The 22,867-nt window shown below is 43.1% G+C and overlaps 3 protein-coding genes across 5 annotated transcripts; all 3 read left to right on the forward strand.

Moving 5' to 3' along the window:
- Positions 1 to 3,833: 3,833 nt before the first annotated feature.
- LOC125510951 (putative B3 domain-containing protein Os08g0325100) lies at positions 3,834 to 8,877 on the forward strand. 3 transcript variants are annotated; one of them, XM_087521970.1, is made up of 7 exons: positions 3,834 to 4,072; positions 5,650 to 5,777; positions 6,095 to 6,411; positions 6,489 to 6,615; positions 7,046 to 7,517; positions 7,606 to 7,889; positions 8,140 to 8,877. In XM_087521970.1, exons 2-7 carry the CDS (start codon positions 5,664 to 5,666, stop codon positions 8,572 to 8,574), a joined length of 1,749 nt encoding a protein of 582 aa, XP_087378096.1. In that variant the 5' UTR covers positions 3,834 to 4,072; positions 5,650 to 5,663; the 3' UTR covers positions 8,575 to 8,877. The 3 variants fall into 3 exon arrangements, with proteins under 3 accessions (XP_087378096.1, XP_087378097.1, XP_087378098.1); XM_087521971.1 differs by having other exon boundaries at positions 3,834 to 4,071; positions 5,655 to 5,777; XM_087521972.1 differs by lacking the exon at positions 3,834 to 4,072 and adding an exon at positions 4,204 to 5,485.
- A 484-nt stretch (positions 8,878 to 9,361) lies between these two features.
- LOC125507462 (putative B3 domain-containing protein Os03g0621600) lies at positions 9,362 to 14,348 on the forward strand. The gene is made up of 9 exons (XM_087521973.1): positions 9,362 to 9,385; positions 9,503 to 9,766; positions 10,438 to 10,528; positions 11,245 to 11,374; positions 11,772 to 12,088; positions 12,166 to 12,292; positions 12,662 to 13,133; positions 13,226 to 13,467; positions 13,707 to 14,348. The coding sequence occupies exons 3-9, from the start codon at positions 10,506 to 10,508 to the stop codon at positions 14,109 to 14,111; spliced, it is 1,716 nt and encodes a 571-aa protein (XP_087378099.1). The 5' UTR covers positions 9,362 to 9,385; positions 9,503 to 9,766; positions 10,438 to 10,505; the 3' UTR covers positions 14,112 to 14,348.
- Positions 14,349 to 16,518: 2,170 nt separating this feature from the next.
- On the forward strand, positions 16,519 to 19,438 carry LOC147973224 (putative B3 domain-containing protein Os03g0621600). Its single transcript, XM_087521975.1, has 6 exons — positions 16,519 to 16,632; positions 16,902 to 17,218; positions 17,296 to 17,422; positions 17,796 to 18,246; positions 18,338 to 18,681; positions 18,932 to 19,438. Exons 1-6 carry the CDS (start codon positions 16,519 to 16,521, stop codon positions 19,310 to 19,312), a joined length of 1,734 nt encoding a protein of 577 aa, XP_087378101.1. The 3' UTR covers positions 19,313 to 19,438.
- The last annotated feature ends 3,429 nt before the right edge of the window (positions 19,439 to 22,867 follow it).

Raw genomic sequence — 22,867 nt, forward strand, 5'->3', positions numbered from 1 at the left:
GTTTAACGCCCCTAGCTAGGCATGATAATGACAATGATGCTCACATAAAAGATAAGAATTGTAACATAAAGAGAGCATCATGAAGAATATGACTAGCACATTTAAGTCTAACCCACTTCCTATGCATAGGAATTTTGTGAGCAAACAACTTATGGGAACAGGAATCAACTTGCATAGGAAGGTAAAACAAGCATAACTTCAAAACTTTAAGCACATAGAGAGGAAACTTGATATTATTGCAATTCCTACAAGCATATGTTCCTCCCTCATAATAATTTTCAGTAGCATCATGAATGAATTCAACAATATAACCATCACCTAAATCATTCTTTTCATGATCTACAAGCATAAAAAATTTACTACTCTCCACATAAGCAAATTTCTTCTAATGAATAATAGTGGGAGCAAACTCAACAAAATAATTATCATGTGAGGCATAATCCAATTGAAAACTAAAATCATGATGACAAGTTTCATGGATATCATTATTCTTTATAGCATACAAGTCATCACAATAATCATCATAGATAGCAACTTTGTTCTCATAATCAATTGGAACCTCTTCCGGAATAGTGGATTCATCACAAAATAAAGTCATGACCTCTCCAAATTCACTTTAATCACTATAATGATCATAAATAGGAGGCATGCTTTCATCATAATAAATTTGCTCATCAAAACTTGGGGAAAAAATATCATCTTCATCAAACATAGCTTCCCCAAGCTTGTGGCTTTGCATATCATTAGCATCATGGATATTCAAGGAATTCATACTAACAACATTGCAATCATGCTCATCATTCAAATATTTAGTGCCAAACATTTTATAGATTTATTCTTCTAGCACTTGAGCATAATTATCCTTTCCATCATACTCACGAAAGATATTAAAAAGGTGAAGGGTATGAGACAAACTCAATTCCATTTTTATAGTTTTCTTTTATAAACTAAAGTAGTGATAAAACAAGAAATTAAAAGACTCGATTGCAAGATCTAAAGATATACCTTCAAGCACTAACCTCCCCGGCAACGGCGCCAGAAAAGAGCTTGATGTCTACTACACAACCTTCTTCTTGTAGACGTTGTTGGGCCTCCAAGTGCAGAGGTTTGTAGGACAGTAGCAAATTTCCCTCAAGTGGATGACCTAAGGTTTATCAATCCGTAGGAGGCGTAGGATGAAGATGGTCTCTCTCAAGCAACCCTACAACCAAATAACAAAGAGTCTCTTGTGTCCCCAACACACCCAATACAATGGTAAATTGTATAGGCGCACTAGTTCGGCGAAGAGATGGTGAAACAAGTGGTATATGGATGGTAGATAAAGGTATTTGTAATCTGAAATTGTAAAAACAGCAAGGTAACAAGTGATAAAAGTGAGCGTAAACGGTATTGCAATGATAGGAAATAAGGCCTAGGGTTCATACTTTCGCTAGTGTAAGTTCCCTCAACAATACTAACATAATTGGATCATAAAACTATCCCTCAACATGCAACAAAGAGTCACTCCAAAGTCACTAATAGCGGAGAACGAACGAAGAGATTATGGTAGGGTACGAAACCACCTCAAAGTTATTCTTTCCAATCAATCCATTGGGCTATTCCTATAAGTGTCACAAACAGCCCTAGAGTTCGTACTAGAATAACACCTTAAGACACAAATCAACCAAAATCCTAATGTCATCTAGATACTCCATTGTCACCTCAAGTATCCGTGGGTATGATTATATGATATGCATCATATAATCTCAGATTCATCTATTCAGCCAACACAAAGGACCTCAAAGAGTGCCCCAAAGTTTCTACCGGAGAATCACGACGAAAATGTGTGCCAACCCCTATGCATAGGTTCCCAATGTCACGAAACCCGCAAGTTGATCACCAAAACACATATCAAGTGGATCAATAGAATAACCCATTGTCACCACGGTTATCCCACGCAAGACATACATCAAGTGTTCTCAAATCTTTAAAGACTCAATCCGATAAGATTACTTCAAAGGGGAAACTCAATTCATTACAAGAGAGAAGAGGGGGAGGAGAAACATAAGATCCAACTATAATAGCAAAGCTCGCGATACATCAAGATCGTATCATCTCAAGAACACGAGAGAGAGAGATCAAACACATAGCTACTGGTACATACCCTCAGCCCCGAGGGAGAACTACTCCCTCCTCGTCATGGAGAGCGCCGGGATGATGAAGATGGCCACCGGAGAAGGATTGCCCCCTCCGGCAGGGTGCCGGAACGGGTCTAGATTGGCTTTCGGTGGCTACGGAGGCTTCTGGCGGCGGAACTCCCGATCTATTATGTCCTCGGATGTTTTTAGGGTATATGAAGATATATAGGCAGAAGAAGTACGTCAGGGGGGCCACGAGGGGCTCACGAGGGTGGAGGGCGCGCCTCCCTGCCTCGTGACCTCCTCACAGATCCCCCGACGTGCACTCCAAATCTTCTGGGCTTCTTTCCTTCCAAAAATGAGTTCCGTAAAGTTTCAGGTCAATTGGACTCCGTTTGGTTTTCCTTTTTCTTCAAACCGTAAAACAAGGTAAAAACAGAAACTGGCACTGCGCTCTGGGTTAATAGGTTAGTCCCCAAAAATGATATAAAAGTGTACAATAAAGCCCATAAACATTCAAAACAGTAGATAATATAGCATGGAGCAATCAAAAATTATAGATACGTTGGAGACATATCACGTCTCCATCTTTATGTACCTTAAACCCTTTGTAATCAAGGGCGGGAGGGGTCTGGCAAACTCTATATAAGCCACCCCCCTCCTCAGAGAAAAGGGTTCGCACCCCCTGTAACACACACGGATATAATCCAGTCGACCGCCTCCGGGCTCCGAGACGTAGGGCTGTTACTTCCTCCGAGAAGGGCCTGAACTCGTAAAACTCGCGTGTACAACTCTTCCATAGCTAGGATCTTGCCTCTACATCCCTATCCCCCATTCTACTGTTAGACTTAGAACCACGACAGAAGGTGCCGGAGGAGGTGGTGGAGGAGCCGCCCATCGCCGCGTGGAACCCTCGTCTTATGGGCCAGTGGTGAGCTGGTCGTGCATGACTCCAGAGATGGCTGACTCAGTGGGTGTCGGCCCATGGTCAACCACGCTGCCGCGGTAACCAGAGTAGGAGCAGGAGCCACGGGAGGAGGTGGTGCAGACGCTGCCGGCGCCTCCCGTTTGGCAGGGGCCGCCAGCCCACCTTTTGCAGCCACCTCTCTACGTCGATCTCACCAGCGACGAAGATGAGTAGGAGGACGGCTCCTGAAGATGACGGCGGCCACTGGCGACAGGCTTTTATCTAGTTTTTTATGTCTTTTATTAAGTTTTAGTTTAATTAAGACCGATCTTGAACTTGGGTACTATGGACGTATGGACGTTTATGTTTATATTTATGTTTTCATATTATTTGCAAGTTTTTTTAAATAAATCGAAGTCTATAAACTCGGACGGTTTAGGACGAGAAATGCCGATTAAGCGCATCGATGGCCACGTAACCGCAAGCGAATGGTTCTGTCCATTTTCCTGCCTCAAACGAACAAAAAATAAACGAACAAAACGTCTGTCGGAGATCGTGCATTGAAGTTGCTGCAGCCTCATAGTTGACCGAAGAGTGAAGGCTGACCGGAGCCCCACGGACCGCTTCCTCCGGAAAAAGTTTGGCGGAGACTCCCACCACGTATGCCATACCTGGAAATTTCTTTTCTTAGAGAGAGAGGCCATGCCACGATTTGACAACACACCTTTACCCTGCTAGTCTGCCCATGCCACAGGCCTGAACCCAGCTAGCAGTACACAGGCTCGTAGGAAAGCATGCTGAGTACTGAGGGTGAGTTATTTCAGACGAAAGGGCCTCGGTTGCCGTGAAGACAGTGAAACAGCAAATGCTGAGGTCTTTTTTCTTTTTACATGAATGAAAATGAATGCTGAGGTCTTCAGAAGCTGGACTGGTACTGCTGGAGCTGGACGAGCTCCCTCCGCTCAGCGTTGTCACTCCACATACTACTACTGGCAGAGACCAGCCGAAGGCGGCGAGAAGGAGAAGTAAAGGCGGCAGGATAAGCAAGGTAGGAATCGCAAGATAAAAATCTTAAGCATCGTATTTCCAGTCCCAGAATGACTCTCCGGGTGGCTTCTTTCGATTCAGTTGTCGATGCGGTTGGGGACGGGGGTGATTCTTTCTGAAAATCCTCTTTCTTCTGTTCCTTTACTAGTGCTAAATAGTGGTAGTAGTAGACTAGTAGTAACTCGGATGATTTTGACCATCCTTTCCTTGGCCTTGGTGGCGTGATTCTGAATGCGACATCGCATTTCCCTTTGTTAGTAACATGGTCAATACAAGTACATTTGTGCGTGGAGAGATGGGGGAGGGTGTGACGGCGACGTTGTGATACATGCCGGTGCACAGCGCGACGGCCGTGGTGGCCCTGGCGTGCTCTCGGTGGGGCCGAGGGAGCTCCCAACACGCCGGAGAATCGGCCGCCGGCGAGGTGGTTTGTGCTGGAGAATCGTTTTTTTTTTCTTTCTTGCAGGTCACCACGTCGGGGCGTCAGTTGGCAGAGGGGAGGCCCCATGGGCCATGGGGAAAAGGATAGGAGGCGGCGTGAGGTTGGCGAGCTGGGGACGAGCTCAGCTCGGCCAGATGAGAGAACTTGGGTTCCTGGAGAAATCTCTTGTCCAATCCATGGCGAATCCTCTTCTCATCCATTAGTTGTGGCTTGAATCAAAGTCCCTTTCTTCAAATCAAACTAAAAAATAAAAATAAAGAATAGACCTCTCCCTAAACAAACCCTAGCCACCAGCCCACCACACAGATCTCCTCCTCGCTGGCGGATTCAGTCGGCCTCCCTCGCCCCCGTTGCCTATTTCGGTTGACAGGAGGCGGAGGAGACCTTGAATCTTCACGCTCGTGTGGCCTCTGTCTACTTTTTTAGGTTTTAGTGTCCTCGTGTCGATTGTTTGGGCAGTGGAGGCGTTGGCGCGGTGGAATAAGTAACTCCGGCCCTTCCACGTTGCGGCGACGATGGTTCTAGCGTCGCCGCAGGACGCAGTATTGGTGTTTACAGATCCGGTCTGTCGGGTTGTGGGGAAGAGTTGTCAAACAACAATGCTTATGCGGTTATGCCTTGGTTCGCGGTCGCTTCGGAGGTCTCGTCAATAAGATCCTGAAGCGGTGCTTTCGGCGTTTATGTGGGATTGGGTCTCCTTGTCCTGTCTTCGCCTTCGTCTTCAGGTCGATAGCTCGTGCCTGTGCCTCGGATTGTCGTTGTCGTTGTTGTCCCCTGGCAACGTCTGGTTACTTCCCGGCTGCAGTTACAATGACAGAATGACTCCATGGCTATGGACTATGGTGATTCAGAGCAGGTGATGTATCTAGCCAGGCTCAAGGCAAGCCATCAATGCAGGTTGGGATAGGATGACAAATTCCCCTCGGGCCGTTTGTAACTCTATTATCTTCATCAAAGGGTGTTCTTGTAAAGGTTGGACTTGGTTATATATAGACGTACCCTTTTTTTTAAGAATCAAAGTTCCAAATTCATATTGAGGAGTACATGAATATCGGGTCAAGTACAAATCTTCTTATTGTTCATGACATAATATCCTCTTACCACCTATCACTGTAAATTAATTTTGCACTGCACAGGGGCGGCTAAAAGGATGGGCATATCTTTTGGAAGCTGCAAGCTGCCGGATGAGCAATACTACAAGCATTTGGATGATGAAAAGAAGTATTTCTTGGTGCTTATGTTGGGTGATTTCCAAGATTCGATGGTAACCCTCTTACCTATATGTGTTTTCTAAGACCAATGATGTTTCTACTATCTACGTACTACTTTAGATTCTGTGTTGCAGTCAATTCCTTTGACAGGCAGACTACTCAGTTAGTTCACACCAAATTTCCACATAGTTTTTTTTGGGCAATTACAAGTAAGAAAGTCATTATCCTTGTTTTTTCTAAGATTAAGATACCGGTCAGGTAAGAAAAAGGCAAAGAGGACATACCTCGATTATAACTAGTGTCATTTGGATCTTGCGCATAGACTTTCCATCAAAAAATTATTTCTTTATCAAGATTTATCTTTCTGCAGATAATCCCGGAAGAAGTTGTGCGGCGCTTGAAAGGTGAGATCCCAGGAGAGATCAAGCTAGAAACCCGAAATGGTTACAGTCACACTATTGTGGTTGCCAAGAACCAAGAAAAGCTTGTCCTTACAGTGGGTTGGCGGCAATTCATCGAAAACTATGATCTACTGATTGGTGATTCCTTAATGTTCAGATACAAAGGGAACTCTCAGTTTAATGTCATGACCTTTGATAAGCTTGGTCGTGAAAAAGCATTATCAGTTGTTCTGGATCCTTTTTTGCATCGGGTCCAAGACAGGCGCAACGAGGCACATGAAATCGGGTTAAATATTAAACTTTATTATTCACTGCTTCATTTCCTGGTACCAAATTTCACTTGAAATATATTTTGCACGGCAGGTCTTCTAAAAAGATGGATGTGCCTTCGGAAAGATGCAAGAGCCGGACTGAATATCACTACGCAAACTTGGATGATGAGAAGAAATATTTCTTGGTGCATATGATGGGCGATTTTCAACATGAGATGGTAAATGCATATTCAAATACAGTAACACCCTTTTATCAGTTACTTTGTTGTTTTTCTGGATTCCAATGATTCCAATGATTTGTGTACTTTCTAATTTAAATTATATGGAGATATATATTGCTTTAGAGGTGTACACAAACTATATATAGTCTTTGCAACTTTTTGTTATGTCTCATGTTAATTTGATGCTTGGATTGAATCCAGCATGGTAGCACGTTTAGTGATGTTTGTTCACAAAAAGCGTCCTCATCGTTTAAAGTAAAGATATGCTTTAGGCATTCACATTGTTACTAAGATACTAGTCTTATTCATTTCCCTTGGTATGTCAGATATATTGAACAGACAAAATATGCTTTGATTACAGAGAGTATCTTTTTCATCCTGTTGACGGTCCATTTTTCAAACAAAAATATTGCTTGTTTCTCTCCAGATCATCCCAGAAGTATTTGTTCAGCGCTTCAAGGGCGAATTCCCAAGAGAGATGATACTTGAAACACAAAATTGCCACAGTTACGTAATTGGAGTTGCCAAGAACAATGGAAATCTTGTCCTTACAGTGGGATGGGGGAAATTTGTTGGGACCTTTGGTCTAGAGATGGGTGACACCATAGTATTTAGATACATTGGGAACTCACGATTTAATGTCATAATCTTTGATGAACTTGGCTGTGAGAAGGTATCATCAGTTTTTGTGGATCCTTCTCCACCTCCTGCGCAAGAAAGGCGAACAAGTGCTACTGATACTGTGAAAAGTTCTCATTTTCGTCCTCAGGCCATACAAACGCAGCCATTTAGCATAGGGAAAGAGATGCCAATGGAGTCACCACGCCTCCAAATGGAAACGGACAAGTCATGTCAAGACAAGAACACCGTGATAAGTACTTCCTCCTGCGAGTCATCAGGTCTCAGTTTACTATTGTAGATATATCTTCCCTTGCAAATCATTCTCATATTTTTGTAGCTAATATTTAGCCCTATTTCTTGGCACAGGAGATTGTTTCTCCTCTGAAGAAGAATATGGAGTACGTGAAGATGAAGAAGAATATGGAGTACGTGAAGTGCCTGGTTCCAATTTCACCGTCAGGAAGAAGAAGGTCAGGCTATCTTCAATTCAGAAGGAGCAGTTGAAGGATGGTTACATTACCGTGAACAAGACCAAACTAACTCCAGCTCAGAAGGAAGTTGTGAAGCATAAGGTCCATTCCATAGACTCAGAGATCCCCATCTTTGCTGCTGTGATGCGCAAGTCTAACCTGAATTCAAGATTCAATCTGGTGAGTTCCATTTTTTTAATGTGTGTCCTGCATCGATCATCTAGCTGCCTGTGTAAACTGTTAAGTGCTGCTTATGGAATATTAATGAAACATTATCTCATAATGCAAATTCATAACCAGTCATGTCTGAATTTAAATACAGATTGAAGATTGCTTCCTAATATCGTACAAATTTAGGAAGCAATTCAACATGTTATTTTACAGAGTTTTTTTGCCATTATCTGCTAACTCTTTTGGTCACTTTAAACAGACTTTTCCCAGACACTATGCTAAGAAATATCTCAGAGAGGAGCCAAGCATGTGTCTTCGGCGGCGGGAAAGGAAGTGGGGGGTGCGGTTCGGTGAAAACAATGGTGGTAATAAGCTCAGGATCGGATGGAAGCAGTTTGTAGAAGGCAACAAGCTGAAGATGGGCGATATCTGCCTCTTTAAACTGTTGACCGATGAGAGGGGAACCATGACGGTCTTTATCATCCGCGCGAAATTTGTCAATTACTGGGCACGTCTCAGTGATGCTGACCGTGAAGCAGCGTTCCAGAGAGGGGCTCTTGCTCATCAGGCTGATGGGGCGCGTGCTCCTGTCTCAAGGTTGCTTCACATCGCTAAAACTGAAGCTATGGAGGATGATGTTGTTGCCCCTGAGTGCCTGATCGCTGAAGCAAAAATCTGGCGTGGTGTGGGTTAAACGAGCGATCCTATATATCGATCATGAGGCCTCAGTTACATTGTACTCCCTCCGTTCCAAAATATAAGTCTTTCTAGAGATTTCAATAGGTGATTACACACGGAGCAAAATGAGTGAATCTACACTCTAAAATATGTCTACATACATCCGTATGTTGTAATCCATTTGAAATGTCTAAAAAGACTTATATTTCGGAACGGAGGGACTAGATTTGTAGTAGAAACTTGAAACTGTTCTGATGCTCGACCTACCTCTGTATTTTGTTCGTTATTTCTGTTGGCTGTAGTTTTAGCTGCCTTTTAATCCATTGCACGTATGGAGGCTGTAGTTTTAGCTGCCTTTTAGTTTCCTGTTGCACGTATGGAGGCTGCTTTTGTGGTCGCTGTTTATTTCGTTAGTTATCGTGGTGATGGTGGAACCCGGTCCTTCGCTGGCCGTTTGGAAGACAATGGATGCCAAATCCAAATTGATCGATATGCCATGCTGAGCACTGGAGCGCCACCGTCCAGCAACAGGAGACAGACAAACAGCATTCAGCTGCGCCATATGGCCAACATACAGGACACACGACAGCATGCAAGCACCACGTACACCACCATGCATTTACACGTCCCCGATACCAGACCGCCACGTGTGCAGTTACCAGCAAGCCTGCAGGAAAGGAGGCAGGCAGGCTCAGCTCATCAGTCAACAACGACGCTACAGTCTACAGAGATCCGACCCACCTAAAACTGCCAACGAAACAGTCAAACAGAGGCACTCTTCCTGTAATCGGGCGCGCCGCTCTGCCCATACCTGCAGTAGTATTCAGGTACAGATCCGGTCGCCCCTTTGTAATCTTGTGTCGTGCATCGGTGTCTTTATACGAGTATAACAGAAGTCGGTTATACGGACGGAGTACTATACTTTCAATTGACACCTATTACAGATTTACAGTTATATACTCGTACTGTACATGATGCCATAAAACACCGCGTCAAGTATCTACCGTGTTGTAAAAAGGCCACGCTTCGGTTGTTGTGAAGACAGTGAAACAACAAATGCCGAGGTCTTTTATCCTTTTACATGAGTGCTGAGGTCTTGGGGAGTTGGATCAGTACTGCCGGGCGAGCTCTCTCCGCTCAGCGTCGTCGTATCCTACAAGCAGAGAAGCAAGGCCAAGAAGGAGAACCAAGGTGACAAGATAAGCAAGGTAAGAATCGGGAGACAAAATCTAAGCATTGTATTCCCATTCCCCGGGGTGGCTTCTTTATTTCGATTTACAGTTGTCGATGAGGGTTGGGGGTGAGGCTGATTTCATTTTTTTTCTCAAAATGGAGGCATAAGATTTGCCTCATCTATTAGATGAGAAGATTCTTTGTTTTCGATAAAGGACGTTTTTATTATCTCAAAATGCAGGAGAAGATTCTTTTTGTGAAAGTCCTGTTTCCTCTGTTTCTCTGCCAGTGGTAAATAACCCAGACGATTTTCACCATCCTTTCCTTGGGTCTTGCCGTGATACTGGATCCAACATCGCATTCGCATAACCCTTTCTGCACTGCACGCGCTCTCAGTGGAGTCGAGCGAGCTCTCCGACACGCCGGGAAATCGGCCGCCGGCGTAACGAGCCGTCAGTCGAGGGAGCATCGGGGGTTCTGGTTACCACGTCGAGCCGTCGGTTCGCAGTCGGGAGGCCCCATGGGCCATGGGAGCGACGACGAGGGTAGGAGGCGGCGTGAGGTTGGAGAGCTGGATGATCTCAGCTCGGCCAGACCGGAGAAATTGGGTGGTCTCATGGAGATTTTTCTTCTTCTTGTCCAATCCATCGCAAATCCTGTTCTGAACTTCTGATCGATTAGTTATGATTTTTTCTTTCTTGTTCAGATACAAGCAATGGAGGCCCCTGGCAACGTCCGGTTTAATTACCTCCCAGCTGCAGCTACAATGACTCCATGGCTATGGTGATTCGGAGCAGGTGCTGTTTCGAGCTAGGCTCAATGCAAGACACCAAATTTGTGCATGTCGGGAGAGGATGGAAAATTCCCCTCGGGCCGTTTGTACTCTTATTATTCTTCCTCAAGAGTCTATGGGACATCTACACCCTATATGGATTTTTTTAGTAATTCAATAAAAAATAAAAAAAATATGAAATAAACTTAACCTTCCATTATACTCGTGAGAAAAATTCCACAAAAAGAAAATTCCCCTTTGACTTCTTTTAAAAAAACAAAATTTTAGCCAAAATAGTGTGAATAGTGACCTATAATAGCAAATAAATTTTGTATTCTTTACTATGAAGTTAACGTTTTTTTTGTGCAAACGTAAGTCAAGTTTATTCTAAAAATAGTTCTTAACTATTTTGACTTTTTGTTTAATTATTAAAAAGAAATCCCCATATAGGGGGTATATACAACCATAAACCAAAGTGTATTTCCCATCAAGAGGTGCTCTTTTAAAGCTTGGACTTGGTTGATATATAGCTTGTGACCTTGAAAAAAAAGAAGAAAGGATCAAAGTACCAAATCTACATCGAGGAGTGCTCCCTCTGTGAAGTAAATCCACATTTAGGGTGTACATGAAATCCGGTCAAGTACAAGTCTTCTTTTTTGTACTTTAGTGCCAAGTCTTCTTGTTGTTCATGACATCATGTCCTCTTACCACCTATCACTGTTAATTAATTTTGCACTGCAGAGGGGCTGCTAAAAGGATGGGCACGTCTTTTGAAAGCTGCAAGCTGCGGGATGAGCAACACTACAAGAATTTGGATGATGAAAAGCAGTATTTCTTGGTGCTTATATTGGGTGATTTCCAAGATGCGATGGTAACCCTATTATCTATCTGTGCTTTTTTTTTAAGAACAATGATATCTAGTACAGTACTTTAGATTCTGTGAATTGCAGTCAATTCCCTGTTTTTCTGTGAATCACAAAAATTGGACCGCAAGTAAGATCACTAAATCTAAAGTAAGATCACATAATCAATTCAGTTAGTTTACAAAAATTGGACCACAAGTAAGATCCAGAGCCATTTCCCTTGTTTTTCTTAAGATTAAGATACTGGTGAAGTATGAGAAAGGCAAAAACGACACACCTTCATTAAGATACTGGTCAAGTGTGTCGTTTGGATCTGCGCATAAACCGTCTATCCAAAAAAATCTATTTTTTCTGTAGAATTTTTTTATAAAGGTAATATATTGATATCAAGATTTCTGTCTGCAGATAATCCCAAAAGATGTTGTGCCGTATTTCAAAGGCGAGATCCCAGGAGAGATCAAGCTAGAAACTCGAAATGGTTACTGTCACACTATTGTGGTTGCCAAGAACCAAGAAAAGCATGTCCTTACAGTGGGTTGGCGGCAATTTGTTGAAAGCTATGATCTACAGGAGGATGATTCCTTAATATTCAGATACAAAGGGAACTCTCAGTTTAGTGTCATGATCTTTGATAAGCTTGGTCCTGAAAAAGCATTATTGGTTGTTCTGGATCCTTTTTGGCCTCAGGTCCAAGACAGGTGCAACGAGGCACATGAAAACGGGTGAAATACTATACTTTATTATTCATGTCTTTATTTCTTGGCACCAAATTTCACTTCAAATGGCTTTCACACTGCAGCTATTCTCAAAAGATGGAAGTGCCTCGGAAAAGAAGAAAAAGCCGGATTGAATATCACTACGCAAACTTGGATGATGAGAAGAAATATTTCTTGGTGCTTATGATGGACAATTTTCAACATGAGATGGTAAATTCATATTCAAATACAGCACCACTTCCTTTTATCAGTTATTTTGTTGTTTTCCTGAAGACCAATAAATTTCTACTTTCTTGTTTAAATTCTATAGCAATATATATTCTTTTAGAGACACAAACTATATGTAGTTTTTGCAAAAACATTGAATCCAGCATGGTAGCACATTCAGATATGTTTGTTTGCAATTCCTCACAGTTTAAAGTAAGGATAATAGGCTTTTGGCATTCACATTGTTCCTATGATACTACTCTTCTTTATTTCCCTTGGCATCTCAGACAAATTTGCTTTGATTAGAGAGTATCTTTTTTATCCTGTTTACAAACCATTTTTCAAACAAAATTATTGATTGTTCCTCTCCAGATCATCCCAAAAGAATTTGTTCAGTGTTTCAAGGGCGAATTCCCAGGAGAGATGATACTTGAAACACAAAATCGTTGCAGTTATGAAATTGGAGTTGCCAAGAACAATGAAAACCTTGTCCTTATAGTGGGATGGGATAATTTCATTGAAACCTTTGGTCTAGAGATGGGTGACGCCATGGTATTCAGATACAATGGGAACTCTCAGTTTAATGTCATAATCTTCGATGAATCTGGTTGTGAGAAGGCATCATCTCCGCCTCCCGTGCAAGAAAGGCGCACAAGTGCTACTGATACTGTGAAAATTTCTGATTTCTATCCTCAGCCCATACAAATGGTACTGCCAGAGTCACCACCAACGAAAAGGGATGCCATACTGATGCCAATGGAGTCACCACGCCTCCAAATGGAAAGGGACAAGTCATGTCAAGATAACAGCACTGTGATAAGTATTTCCTCCGGCGGGTCATCAGGTCTCAGTTTACGATTATAGCTATGCCTTCCCTTGCAAATCATTATCATATTTGTGTAGCTAATATTTAATTGTTCTGTTTTCTTTGCACAGAAGATGATGTCTCCTCTGAAGAAGTACGTGAAGTGACTGGTTCCGAATGCATTGTCTGGAAGAAGGTACGATCTTCATTTCAGAAGGAGCAGTTGAAGGATCGTTATATTACCGCCCACAAGAGTAGACTAACTTCAGCTCAGAAGGAAGTGGTGAAGCAGAAGGTCCAATCCATACAACCAGAGATCCCATTCTTTGTTGCTGTGATGCACAAGTGCAACGTTGTTTTAGAATTCTTTCTGGTGAGTTCCATTTTCTTTCGATCATGTAGGTGTCTGTTTAAACTGTAAAGTACTGCTTGTGGAATACTAATGAAAACGCTATCTAATAATGTAAATTCATAATCAGTTACCATCTCTGAATTTGAATACAGATTGGAGATTGCTTCCTAATATCGTACAAATTTAGGAAGCAATTGAACATGCTATTTTACAGAGTTTTATTGCCATTATCTGCTAACTCTTTTGTCCACTGTAATCAGGTTTTCCCAAAACGCTATGCTAAGGCATATCTTAAAGAGAAGCGACACTTGTCTCTTCAGGTGATGGGCAAGGAGTGGCCGGTGTGGTTTCGTGAAAACAGTTGCGATAAAAGGCTTGGAAATGGATGGAAACGGTTTGTAGAAGACAACAAGCTGAAGATGGGTGATATGTGCCTCTTTGAACTGCTGAGAGATGAGAGGACCATGGAGGTACATATCATCCCCGCCGCAAACGATGACAATTATCGGGCAGGTCTCCAGAATGGTGCTGACCGGGAAGCGGCGTTCCGGGGAGGGGCTCCTACTCATCATACGGATGGAGCGTGTGATCCTGACACAAGGTTGCTTCGCATCACTAAAACTGAAGCTATGGAAGATGATGCTGTTGCCCCTGATGGTGCCTGATCGCCCAAGGAAAAGTCTAGCGTGGTGTCTAAACCAAGCATGCATACTGCTGTTTTTGCGCTCTGGGGTTAAACGAGCGATCCTATATATCGATCATAAGGCCTCGGTTACACTGTATGGTAGAAACTTGAAACTGTTGTGGTGCTCGATCTACCTCTGTATTTTTTTGTTCGTTATCTTGGCAGGCCTGGAACTCCTCCGGCTGTAGTTATAGCTGCCTTTTAGTTTCCTGTTGCACCTCTGGATGCTGCTTCTGTGGTCGCGGTTTATTTTCGATAGTTATCGTGGTGATAGTGGAACCCGGTCCTTCGTTGGCCGTTTGGAAAACAATGGAGGCCAAATTCAAATTGATGGATATGCCATGCCGCTGATGCTGCGGGATTCCCTGGCATCAGTGGGCTGCTAATGCTTTCTTGTTGGTGGCACTGTTTTTGTTGTTGATTACAGGCAGGCAGCGCTAGAGCGCCACCGTCCAGCAACAGGAGACAGACAGCATGCAGCTGCCAGATGGCCACGCCAGGACGCATGGCAGCATGCAAGCACCACGTACACCACCATGCATTTACACGTGCCCAATGCCAGACCACCACGCACACAGTTACCGGCAAACCAGCATCCAGCATTGACAGCCCCCCAGCAACAAAATACAGTTACCGGTAAACCAGCATCCAACATTGACAGTCCCACAGCAAAAAATAAAATGGAAGGAACAAGAAATGAATCGAGGCATGCAGGCTAAAAAAAATGTAGAATAGCAATTTCTTTGTTCCAAACAATACCAGAACAATACCAAAGATTTTTTTATAGAAATATTATCCTTCAAAATCTTTATGCCTTTCATTCTTTCTTTTGAACTGGGGGCTAAAGCATGTCTAAACCCTAAACCCTTAAAATTTCTCATGTCTTTACATTCGCAGGTTCCAGCTTAAGTATCTACCGTATCCTAAATGACCGTGCTGAGAGACAACGCGTTAACTCAAATAAAAAGCAGCTCACGGGGCCTCGGTTGTCACGAAGACAGTGAAACAACAAATGCTAAGGTCGTTTATTTTCACTGTAAGAAACAAAGTGCTGGACGAGCTCTCTCCGCTCAGCGCGTGGTCACATCCTACTAGCACTAGCAGAGTAGCAGGGCCAGGCGGAAGGAGGCCAGAAGGAGGACAAAGGTGACAGGATAAGCAAGGTAAGAATCACGAGATAGTAAAATCTAAGCATCTTAATCGTAGTCCAATCCCAGAATAAATCTCCTAACGGCTTCTTTCGATTAGTTCTCCATTGGTAGTGGGGGCGTTTCTTTCTTCTTCTTTTTTTCTTTCCTTTTTCTTTTGCGGGTGAGGGGGCGATTCTTTCTGAAAACCCTGTTTACCTCCGTTCCTCTGCTAGTGCTAAATAACCCAGGCGATTTTCACCATCTTTTCCTTGGGTCTTGGCGTGATTCTGGATCCAACATCACATTGACATCTCCCTTACTCCATTAGTAATGTAACACAAGTACATTTATGCGTGTGTGGGGGACGAGGGACATGCGTCTTTCCGGTGGCCAGCGGCGACGGCCGGCCACGCCTTGTCTGCACTGCACAAACGCGCTCTGGATGGGGCCGAGGGAGCTCTCCCACACGCAGGCGAATCGGCCGCCGGCCGGGTGGTCGGTGCCGGCGGCGCAACGAGCATCGGGGCGACGTTAGGAAGCGGCGTGAGGTTGGCGCTCGGCCAGAGGAGAGAAATCTGGTGGTCTCTCATGGAGATTTTTGTTCTTGTCCAATCCATCCCAAACCCTGTTCTGATCTATTTGTTATGGTTTGAATCAAAGTTCCTTTCTTCTAACTAAAGAAAATACCTTTCCCCTGCCAAAAAGAAAATAAAACCCTAGCCGCCCCACAAATCCATGGCAGATCTAGTTATCCACAATACTTCTGAGTCGGCTTGAGGCGGCGTTGGTGGTCTCGTAAATAAGATTCTTCGGCGGCGATGAGTCTCCGGCCTTCGCATTCTTCTCTGGGCAAACAGCTCGTGCCTCGGATTGCCGTTTGCTGGTGTCCCCTTGCAATGCCCGGTGACTGATCCGGCCGCAGTTACAATGAATCCCTGACTCCGGTGATGCGGAGCAGGTGCGGTATCAAGTTAGGCTCACAGAGCGCCATCGGGGGAGGGCGACCCCTTCGGCCTGTTTGTAGGCTTTCTTCGTCAAGAGGTGCTTGGACTTGGTTAATTTACAGCTTCTAGCCTTCACAAAAAATAAATAAAATGAAGAAAGAATTGAAGTTCCAAATGCACATTGTGGAGTGCATGGCATTAGGTCAAGTACAATAGAAAAAAAGTACATGTCTGCTTATTGTTCATGACTTCATGTCCTCATACCATATATCATTGCTAATAAATTTTGCATTGCAGGGGGGCTGCTAAAAGGATGTGCACGTCTTTAGAAAGATTGAACCTATGGGATGAGTATCGGTACAAACTTTTGGATGATGAGGAGAAACATTTCTTGGTGCTTATGTTGGGTGACTTCCGAGATGCGATGGTAACCCTATTATCTATCTGTGCTATTTTTGTAAGACCATTGATGTTTCAACTATCTTCTACTTTCAATTCTGCGTCGCAGTCAGATTCCACATAGTTTTTATTTCAGCAATCACAGGTAAGATCTACACTCATTTTCCTCGTTTTTTTTGTAAGATACTAGCCAGGCATCATAAAGACAAAGATACACCTTGATTGTAACTACTGTCTTTTGGATCTTGTTTATAAACTGTCCATCCATCCAATCTTTTTTATTTTATCTTTCTGCAGATATTCCCAGAAGAACTTGTGTGGCGTTTCAAATGTGAGATCCCAGGAGAGATCAAGCTAGTAAGCCGAAAGGGTTATAGTCACGCTATTGTGGTTGCCAAGAACCAAGAAAAGCTTGTCTTTACAGTGGGTTGGAGGCAGTTTGTTGGACAGTATGATCTACAGATGGGTGATTCCTTAATACTAAAATACAATGGGAACTGCCAGTTTGATGTCATAATCTTTGATAAGCTTGGCCGTGAAAAAGCATTATCGGTTGTTGTGGATCCTTTTTTGCCTCAGGTCCAAGAAAATCCCAACAAGGCACATGAAATCGGGTGAAATACCAGTCTTCACTATTCATGCCTTCATTTCCTGGTACTAAATTTCACTTCGGATGGATTTTGCACTGCAGATCTTCTAAAAAGATAGATGTGCCTTCTGAAAGATACAAAAGCTGGACTGAATATCACTACACAAACTTGGATGATGAAAAGAAATATTTCTTAATGGTTATGATGGGTGATTTTCAACATGAGATGGTAAATTTATATCCAAAATTCCAAATGCAGTAACACTCCTTTTTATCAGTTACTTCGGTGTTTTTCTGTAGACCAACGATTTTCTACTTTCTACTTTAGATTATGTGGAGATATATAATGCTTTAGAGACATATACACAACTATATGTAGTCTTTGCAACTTTTGCTCATGTCTCATATTAATTTGATGCCTGGATTGAATCGAGCATTGTAGCACATTCAGGTATATTTATTTGCACAAAAATTCCTCATAGTTCAAATTATACCATGCTGTCAGGTATATTGAACAGACAAATTCGCTTTGATTATAGAGACTATATTTTTTTATCCTGGTTACGGTTCATTCAAACAAAACTATTGGTTGTTTTCTCCAGATCATCCCAGAAGAATTTGTTCGGCGTTTCAAGGGCGAGTTCCCAAGAGAGATGATACTTGAAGCAAAAAACCGTTGCAGTTACATTATTGCAGTTGCCAAGAACCAAGAAAAGCTTGTCCTTACAGTGGGATGGGGCATATTCGTTAAAACCTTTGGTCTAGAGATGGGTGACACCATAGTACTCAGATACAATGGAAACTCCCAGTTTAGTGTCATAATCTTTGATAAACTTGGCTGTGAGAAGGCACTTTCAGTTGTGGATCTTTTTCCGCCTCTTGTGCAAGAAAGGCACACGACTGTGAAAAGTTCCCATTTACATCCTCAGCCCATACAAATGGTACTGCCAGAGTCACCACCAACGAAAAGGCAGCGGCACTTCCAAATGGAAGTGGACGAGTCATGTCAAGGCAAAATCACTGCAATAAATATTTCCTCCGCCGAGCCATCTGGTCTCAGTTTACGATTATAGATATATCTTCCCTTGCAAACCATTCTCATATCTCTATTGCTATATTTAGTAGTTCTCTTTTCTTGGCGCAGGAGAGTCTTTCTCCTCTGAAGATAACCATGGAACACGTGATGTGCCTGGTTCCAATTACATTCTCAGGAAGAAGAAGGCCAATCTATCTTCATTTCTTTTTGAAGGAGATTCTTTCTCCTCTGAAGATGGCCATGGAGGACGGGATGCCATTGTCAAGAAGGCGGCAAAATTAACTTCAGCTCAGAAGGAGCAGTTGAATGACGGTTACATCACCGTGCGCAAGACCAAACTAACTTCAGCTCAGAAGGAAGTGGTGAAGCAGAAGGTCCAATCTATACACTCAGAGATCCCCATCTTTGTTGCTGTGATGAGCAAGACCAACGTTGATTCAGGATTTTTTCTGGTGCGTTATTTTTTTTAATGTGTGTTCTGCACCGATCATGTAGGTGCCTGTGTAAAGTGTAAACTGCTGCTTATGGAATACTAATGAAAGCACTTCTCGATAATGTTGATTTGTAACCAGTCATCTCTGAATTTACATGCAGTTTGCTTCTTACTATCGCACGAATTTAGGAAGCAGTCAACATGTTATCTTACATAGAGTTCTCTTGATGCCATTATCTACTAAATCTTCTGTTCAAATTTGTGAACAGACTTTCTCCAGGTACTATGCTAATAAATATCTTGGAGAGGAGCCGCACATGGATCTTCAGCTGCTTGGCAAGAAGTGGGGGGTGCGGTTCCTTGACCACCGTTGCGATAGAAAGCTTGGAAGTGGATGGAGACAGTTTGTAGAAGAAAACAATCTGAAGATGGGTGATATCTGCCTCTTCGAGCTGCTGAGCAATCAGAAGAGAACTATGGAGGTCTATATCATCCCTGCGAATGGTTACAATTACTCGGCAGGTGTCCAGAATGATGTGGACCAGGAAGCGCTCGAAGGTGGTTCAGCGCCGCTGCAGAGAGAGGCCGTTGCTCATCATGCGGATGGAGCGCGTGATCCTGAATCGATGTTGCTTCGCATCACTAATTAACACTGAAGCTATGAAGATGATGTTACCCCAGATGGTGCCTGATCGCCGAAGGAAAAGCCTCTGGTGTCTGAACCAAGCATAACTGCGGTTTTTGCGCTCTGGGGAAGTCAAGCGATCCGATCGATCATAAGGGCTCGGTTACGTTGTAGAAAGTTGAAACTGTTCTGCTACCTGCGTATTTTCTTCGTTCTCGTAGCAGGCTAGTCTTGCACGCGGACTGGAACTCCCCTGGCTGTAGTTTTAGCTGCTTTTTAGTTTCCTTTGGCACCTCTGGGTGCTGCTTTTGTGGTTGCAGTTTTATTTCGTTATCGTGATGATGATAGTGGAGTCCGGTCCTATGCGGCCTTTGGAAAAAAGAAATGAACGCCAATTGATCGATATGCCATGTTGCCGAATTCCCTGATCTGATGGGGGTAGACTGGTAACGCTTTCATGTTGGTGGTAGTGCTTTCGTTGTTGGTTCGTGAATCGCTAGCAATGGTGATATGATAGTGCTTTTGTGTTAACTAGTGAATGGCTGATGAAGTTTTCTCCTTTCATTTTAAGGATGGCAGATCACTCGTTTATTAGCTGGTTACTACTTGATCTGCAAGATGATGCATGTTACTGCTGATCATACTTTTGAGTTTTGATTGATGCCAGGTTGAATAAGTATGTACCGCGTTGAATCTCTGTGTGATTCATGGGTTCTTCGACTCGTTATCCTCAAATTAGGCGTAGCAGGTCTAACTACAGCTTATTTATTTGTAGAATCTTTCATTGCCCTGTCAAAGTTTAGATGGAACGGCAAAGGCGACCTGAAAAACTGTACATTCAAGCGCCACAAAAGTGGAAAGATCGTTACAGGTTCACTGGGTGCGTAGCAGTAGCCGTATCCAGCGACGCGTAGAGACTGAAGGACACGATTGCATATGGACCTGCAGCAGCGCCATGACCACAGGAGGACAACACGAGTGTTGCGAGCGTCCACAGATGAACTTGAAACAATGACTTAATCTGCTCACGTAATCATGATTTTTTCCAGGGTTATACAGCTAGCCAAACTTGCCAGTTAAGATTTTTCCTTTTTCTTTAAAAACCAAAACTCTTGCTGGTTTCTTTTTTTCCCTATAAAACAAGAAACTCTCGAGGGGCTCAATTCATTAATTAAGGAGATAGTTGCCCAGTCAATTATTAAAAATTGGATGAAACATAAACAAACAGGATGACCTGACACACAATGAAAACATTACCCACGCTCACGAGGAGAGAGGCACCCACGGAAGTAGTAGACAACGTCACTATGGTCACTTCTCCTCAAGCAAGCGCCTCCGACTCCCCTGTCAACAACCGGTGAGGACACCCTCACCGCAAACCAAAGTGTTAGCACACTAAGAACACCCAAACAGTCGGTCACACATGCCGGTAACAGTGAAACACCTTATCCGAGGGCAAAGAACACCTATCCGGACCACCTGTCGCTCGTCATCATCGCTGCCCACACCATTGTAAGGATGGAAGGCTACATATGGTGGTCGGTTGGGCAGGTTGTGATGAAAATGGGCTTGGTGAGCTTCAAATCAAAGGCTAACACTTTACATCAGTCAATGCTGACGATGATGGTCTACTTGGAAGTTGTCACGCGAAGGTAGCTACTTCCGGTGATCATCGGGGAAGCTGCGTGCTACCTCTTGAGCACTGCGTTGGATTTCCTTGAAGAGGAAATGATGGTGCAGCAAAGTAGCGTAAGCATTTCCGTCGGTTTTTGAGAACCAAGGTATCAATTCAATAGGAGGCTGCGCGCGAGTCCCTCGTACCTGCACAAAACAAATAACTCCTTGCAACCAATGCGATAAGGGGTTGTCAATCCCTTCACGGTCACTTACGAGAGTGAGATCTGATAGATATGATAGGATAATTTTTTTGGTATTTTTGTGATAAAGATGCAAAGTAAAATAAAAGCAAAGTAAAAAAAGCAAAGGAAGATTAATATGATGAAGATAGACCCGGGGGCCATAGGTTTCACTAGTGGCTTCTCTCAAGAGCATAAGTATTTTACGGTGGGTGAACGAATTACTGTTGAGCAATTGATAGAATTGAGTATAGTTATGAGAATATCTAGGTATGATCATGTATATAGGCATCAGTCCGAGACAAGTAGACCGACTCCTGCCTTCATCTACTACTATTACTCCACTCATCGACCGCTATCCAGCATGCATCTAGAGTATTAAGTTCATGAAAACAGAGATGGGGAGAACATTGTAGAGGGATAAATTCATGCAATATGATAAAAAAAACCCATCTTGTTATCCTCGATGGCAACAATACAATAAGTGTCTTGCTGCCCCTACTGTCACTGGGAAATGACACAGCAAGATTGAACCCAAAGCTAAGCACTTCTCCCATTGTAAGAAAGATCAATCTAGTAGGCCAAACCAAACTGATAATTCGAAGAGACTCGCAAAGATAACCAATTATACATAAAAGAATTCAGAGAAGATTCAAATATTGTTCATAGATAATCTTGATCATAAACCCACAATTCATCGGTCTCAATAAACACACCACAAAAAGAAGATTACATCGAATAGATCTCCACAAGAGAGGGGGATAACATTGTATTGAGATCCAAAAAAAGAGAAGAAGCCATCTAGCTAATAACTATGGACCCGAAGGTCTGAGGTGAACTACTCACACTTCATCGGAGAGGCTATGGTGTTGATGTAGAAGCCCTCCGTGATGGATGCCCCCTCCGGCGGAGCTCCGGAACAGGCTCCAAGATGGGCTCTCGTGGATACAGAAAGTTGCGGCGGTGGAATTAGGTTTTGGGCTCCGTATCTGATCGTTTGGGGGTACGTAGGTATATATAGGAGGAAGGAGTACGTCGGTGGAGCAACAGGGGGCCCACGAGGGTGGAGGGCGCGTCTGGGGGGAGGGTAGGCGCGCCCCCTACCTCGTGGCTTCCTCCTTTATTTCTTGACGTAGGGTCCAAGTCTCCTGGATCATGTTCGTTCCAAAAATCACGTTCCCGGAGGTTTCATTCCGTTTGGACTTCATTTGATATTCCTTTTCTGCGAAACTCTGAAATAGGCAAAACAACGGCAATTCTGGGCTGGGCCTCCGGTTAATAGGTTAGTCCCAAAAATAATATAAAAGTGGATAATAAAGCCTAATAATGTCCAAAACAGTAGATAATATAGCATGGAGCAATCAAACTTTATAGATACGTTGGAGACGTATCAAGCATCCCCAAGCTTAATTCCTGCTCGTCCTCGAGTAGGTAAATGATAAAAAGGATAATTTTGATGTGGAGTGCTACTTGGCATAATTTTAATGTAATTATTCTTAATTGTGGTATGAATATTCAGATCCAAAAGATTCAAGATAAAAGTTCATATTGACATAAAAATAATAATACTTCAAGCATACTAACTAAGCAATTATGTCTTCTCAAAATAACATGGCCAAAGAAAGTTCATCCCTACAAAATCATATAGTTTAGTCATGCTCCATTTTCATCACACAAGAATGCTCTCATCATGCACAACCCCGATGACAAGCCAAGCAATTGTT

Source organism: Triticum urartu, chromosome 5A (assembly GCF_056163025.1).
Source record: "Triticum urartu cultivar PI428250 chromosome 5A, HENAU_Tu73, whole genome shotgun sequence".
NCBI lineage: Eukaryota > Viridiplantae > Streptophyta > Magnoliopsida > Poales > Poaceae > Triticum > Triticum urartu.

Excerpts from the sequence above, each read along its gene's own strand:
- LOC125510951 (XM_087521972.1), top strand. The coding sequence starts at position 5,422 with ATGACAAATTCCCCTCGGGCCGTTTGTAACTCTATTATCTTCATCAAA. Across the intron at positions 5,778-6,094 it reads GTGATTTCCAAGATTCGATG|ATAATCCCGGAAGAAGTTGT; the intron begins GTAACCCTCTTA and ends ATCTTTCTGCAG. Across the intron at positions 7,518-7,605 it reads TTCCTCCTGCGAGTCATCAG|GAGATTGTTTCTCCTCTGAA; the intron begins GTCTCAGTTTAC and ends TTCTTGGCACAG.
- LOC125507462 (XM_087521973.1), top strand. The coding sequence starts at position 10,506 with ATGGCTATGGTGATTCGGAGCAG. Across the intron at positions 10,529-11,244 it reads GCTATGGTGATTCGGAGCAG|AGGGGCTGCTAAAAGGATGG; the intron begins GTGCTGTTTCGA and ends TTTGCACTGCAG. Across the intron at positions 12,089-12,165 it reads AACGAGGCACATGAAAACGG|CTATTCTCAAAAGATGGAAG; the intron begins GTGAAATACTAT and ends TTCACACTGCAG.
- LOC147973224 (XM_087521975.1), top strand. The coding sequence starts at position 16,519 with ATGTGCACGTCTTTAGAAAGATTGAACCTATGGGATGAGTATCGGTAC. Across the intron at positions 17,423-17,795 it reads GTGATTTTCAACATGAGATG|ATCATCCCAGAAGAATTTGT; the intron begins GTAAATTTATAT and ends TGTTTTCTCCAG. Across the intron at positions 18,247-18,337 it reads TTCCTCCGCCGAGCCATCTG|GAGAGTCTTTCTCCTCTGAA; the intron begins GTCTCAGTTTAC and ends TTCTTGGCGCAG.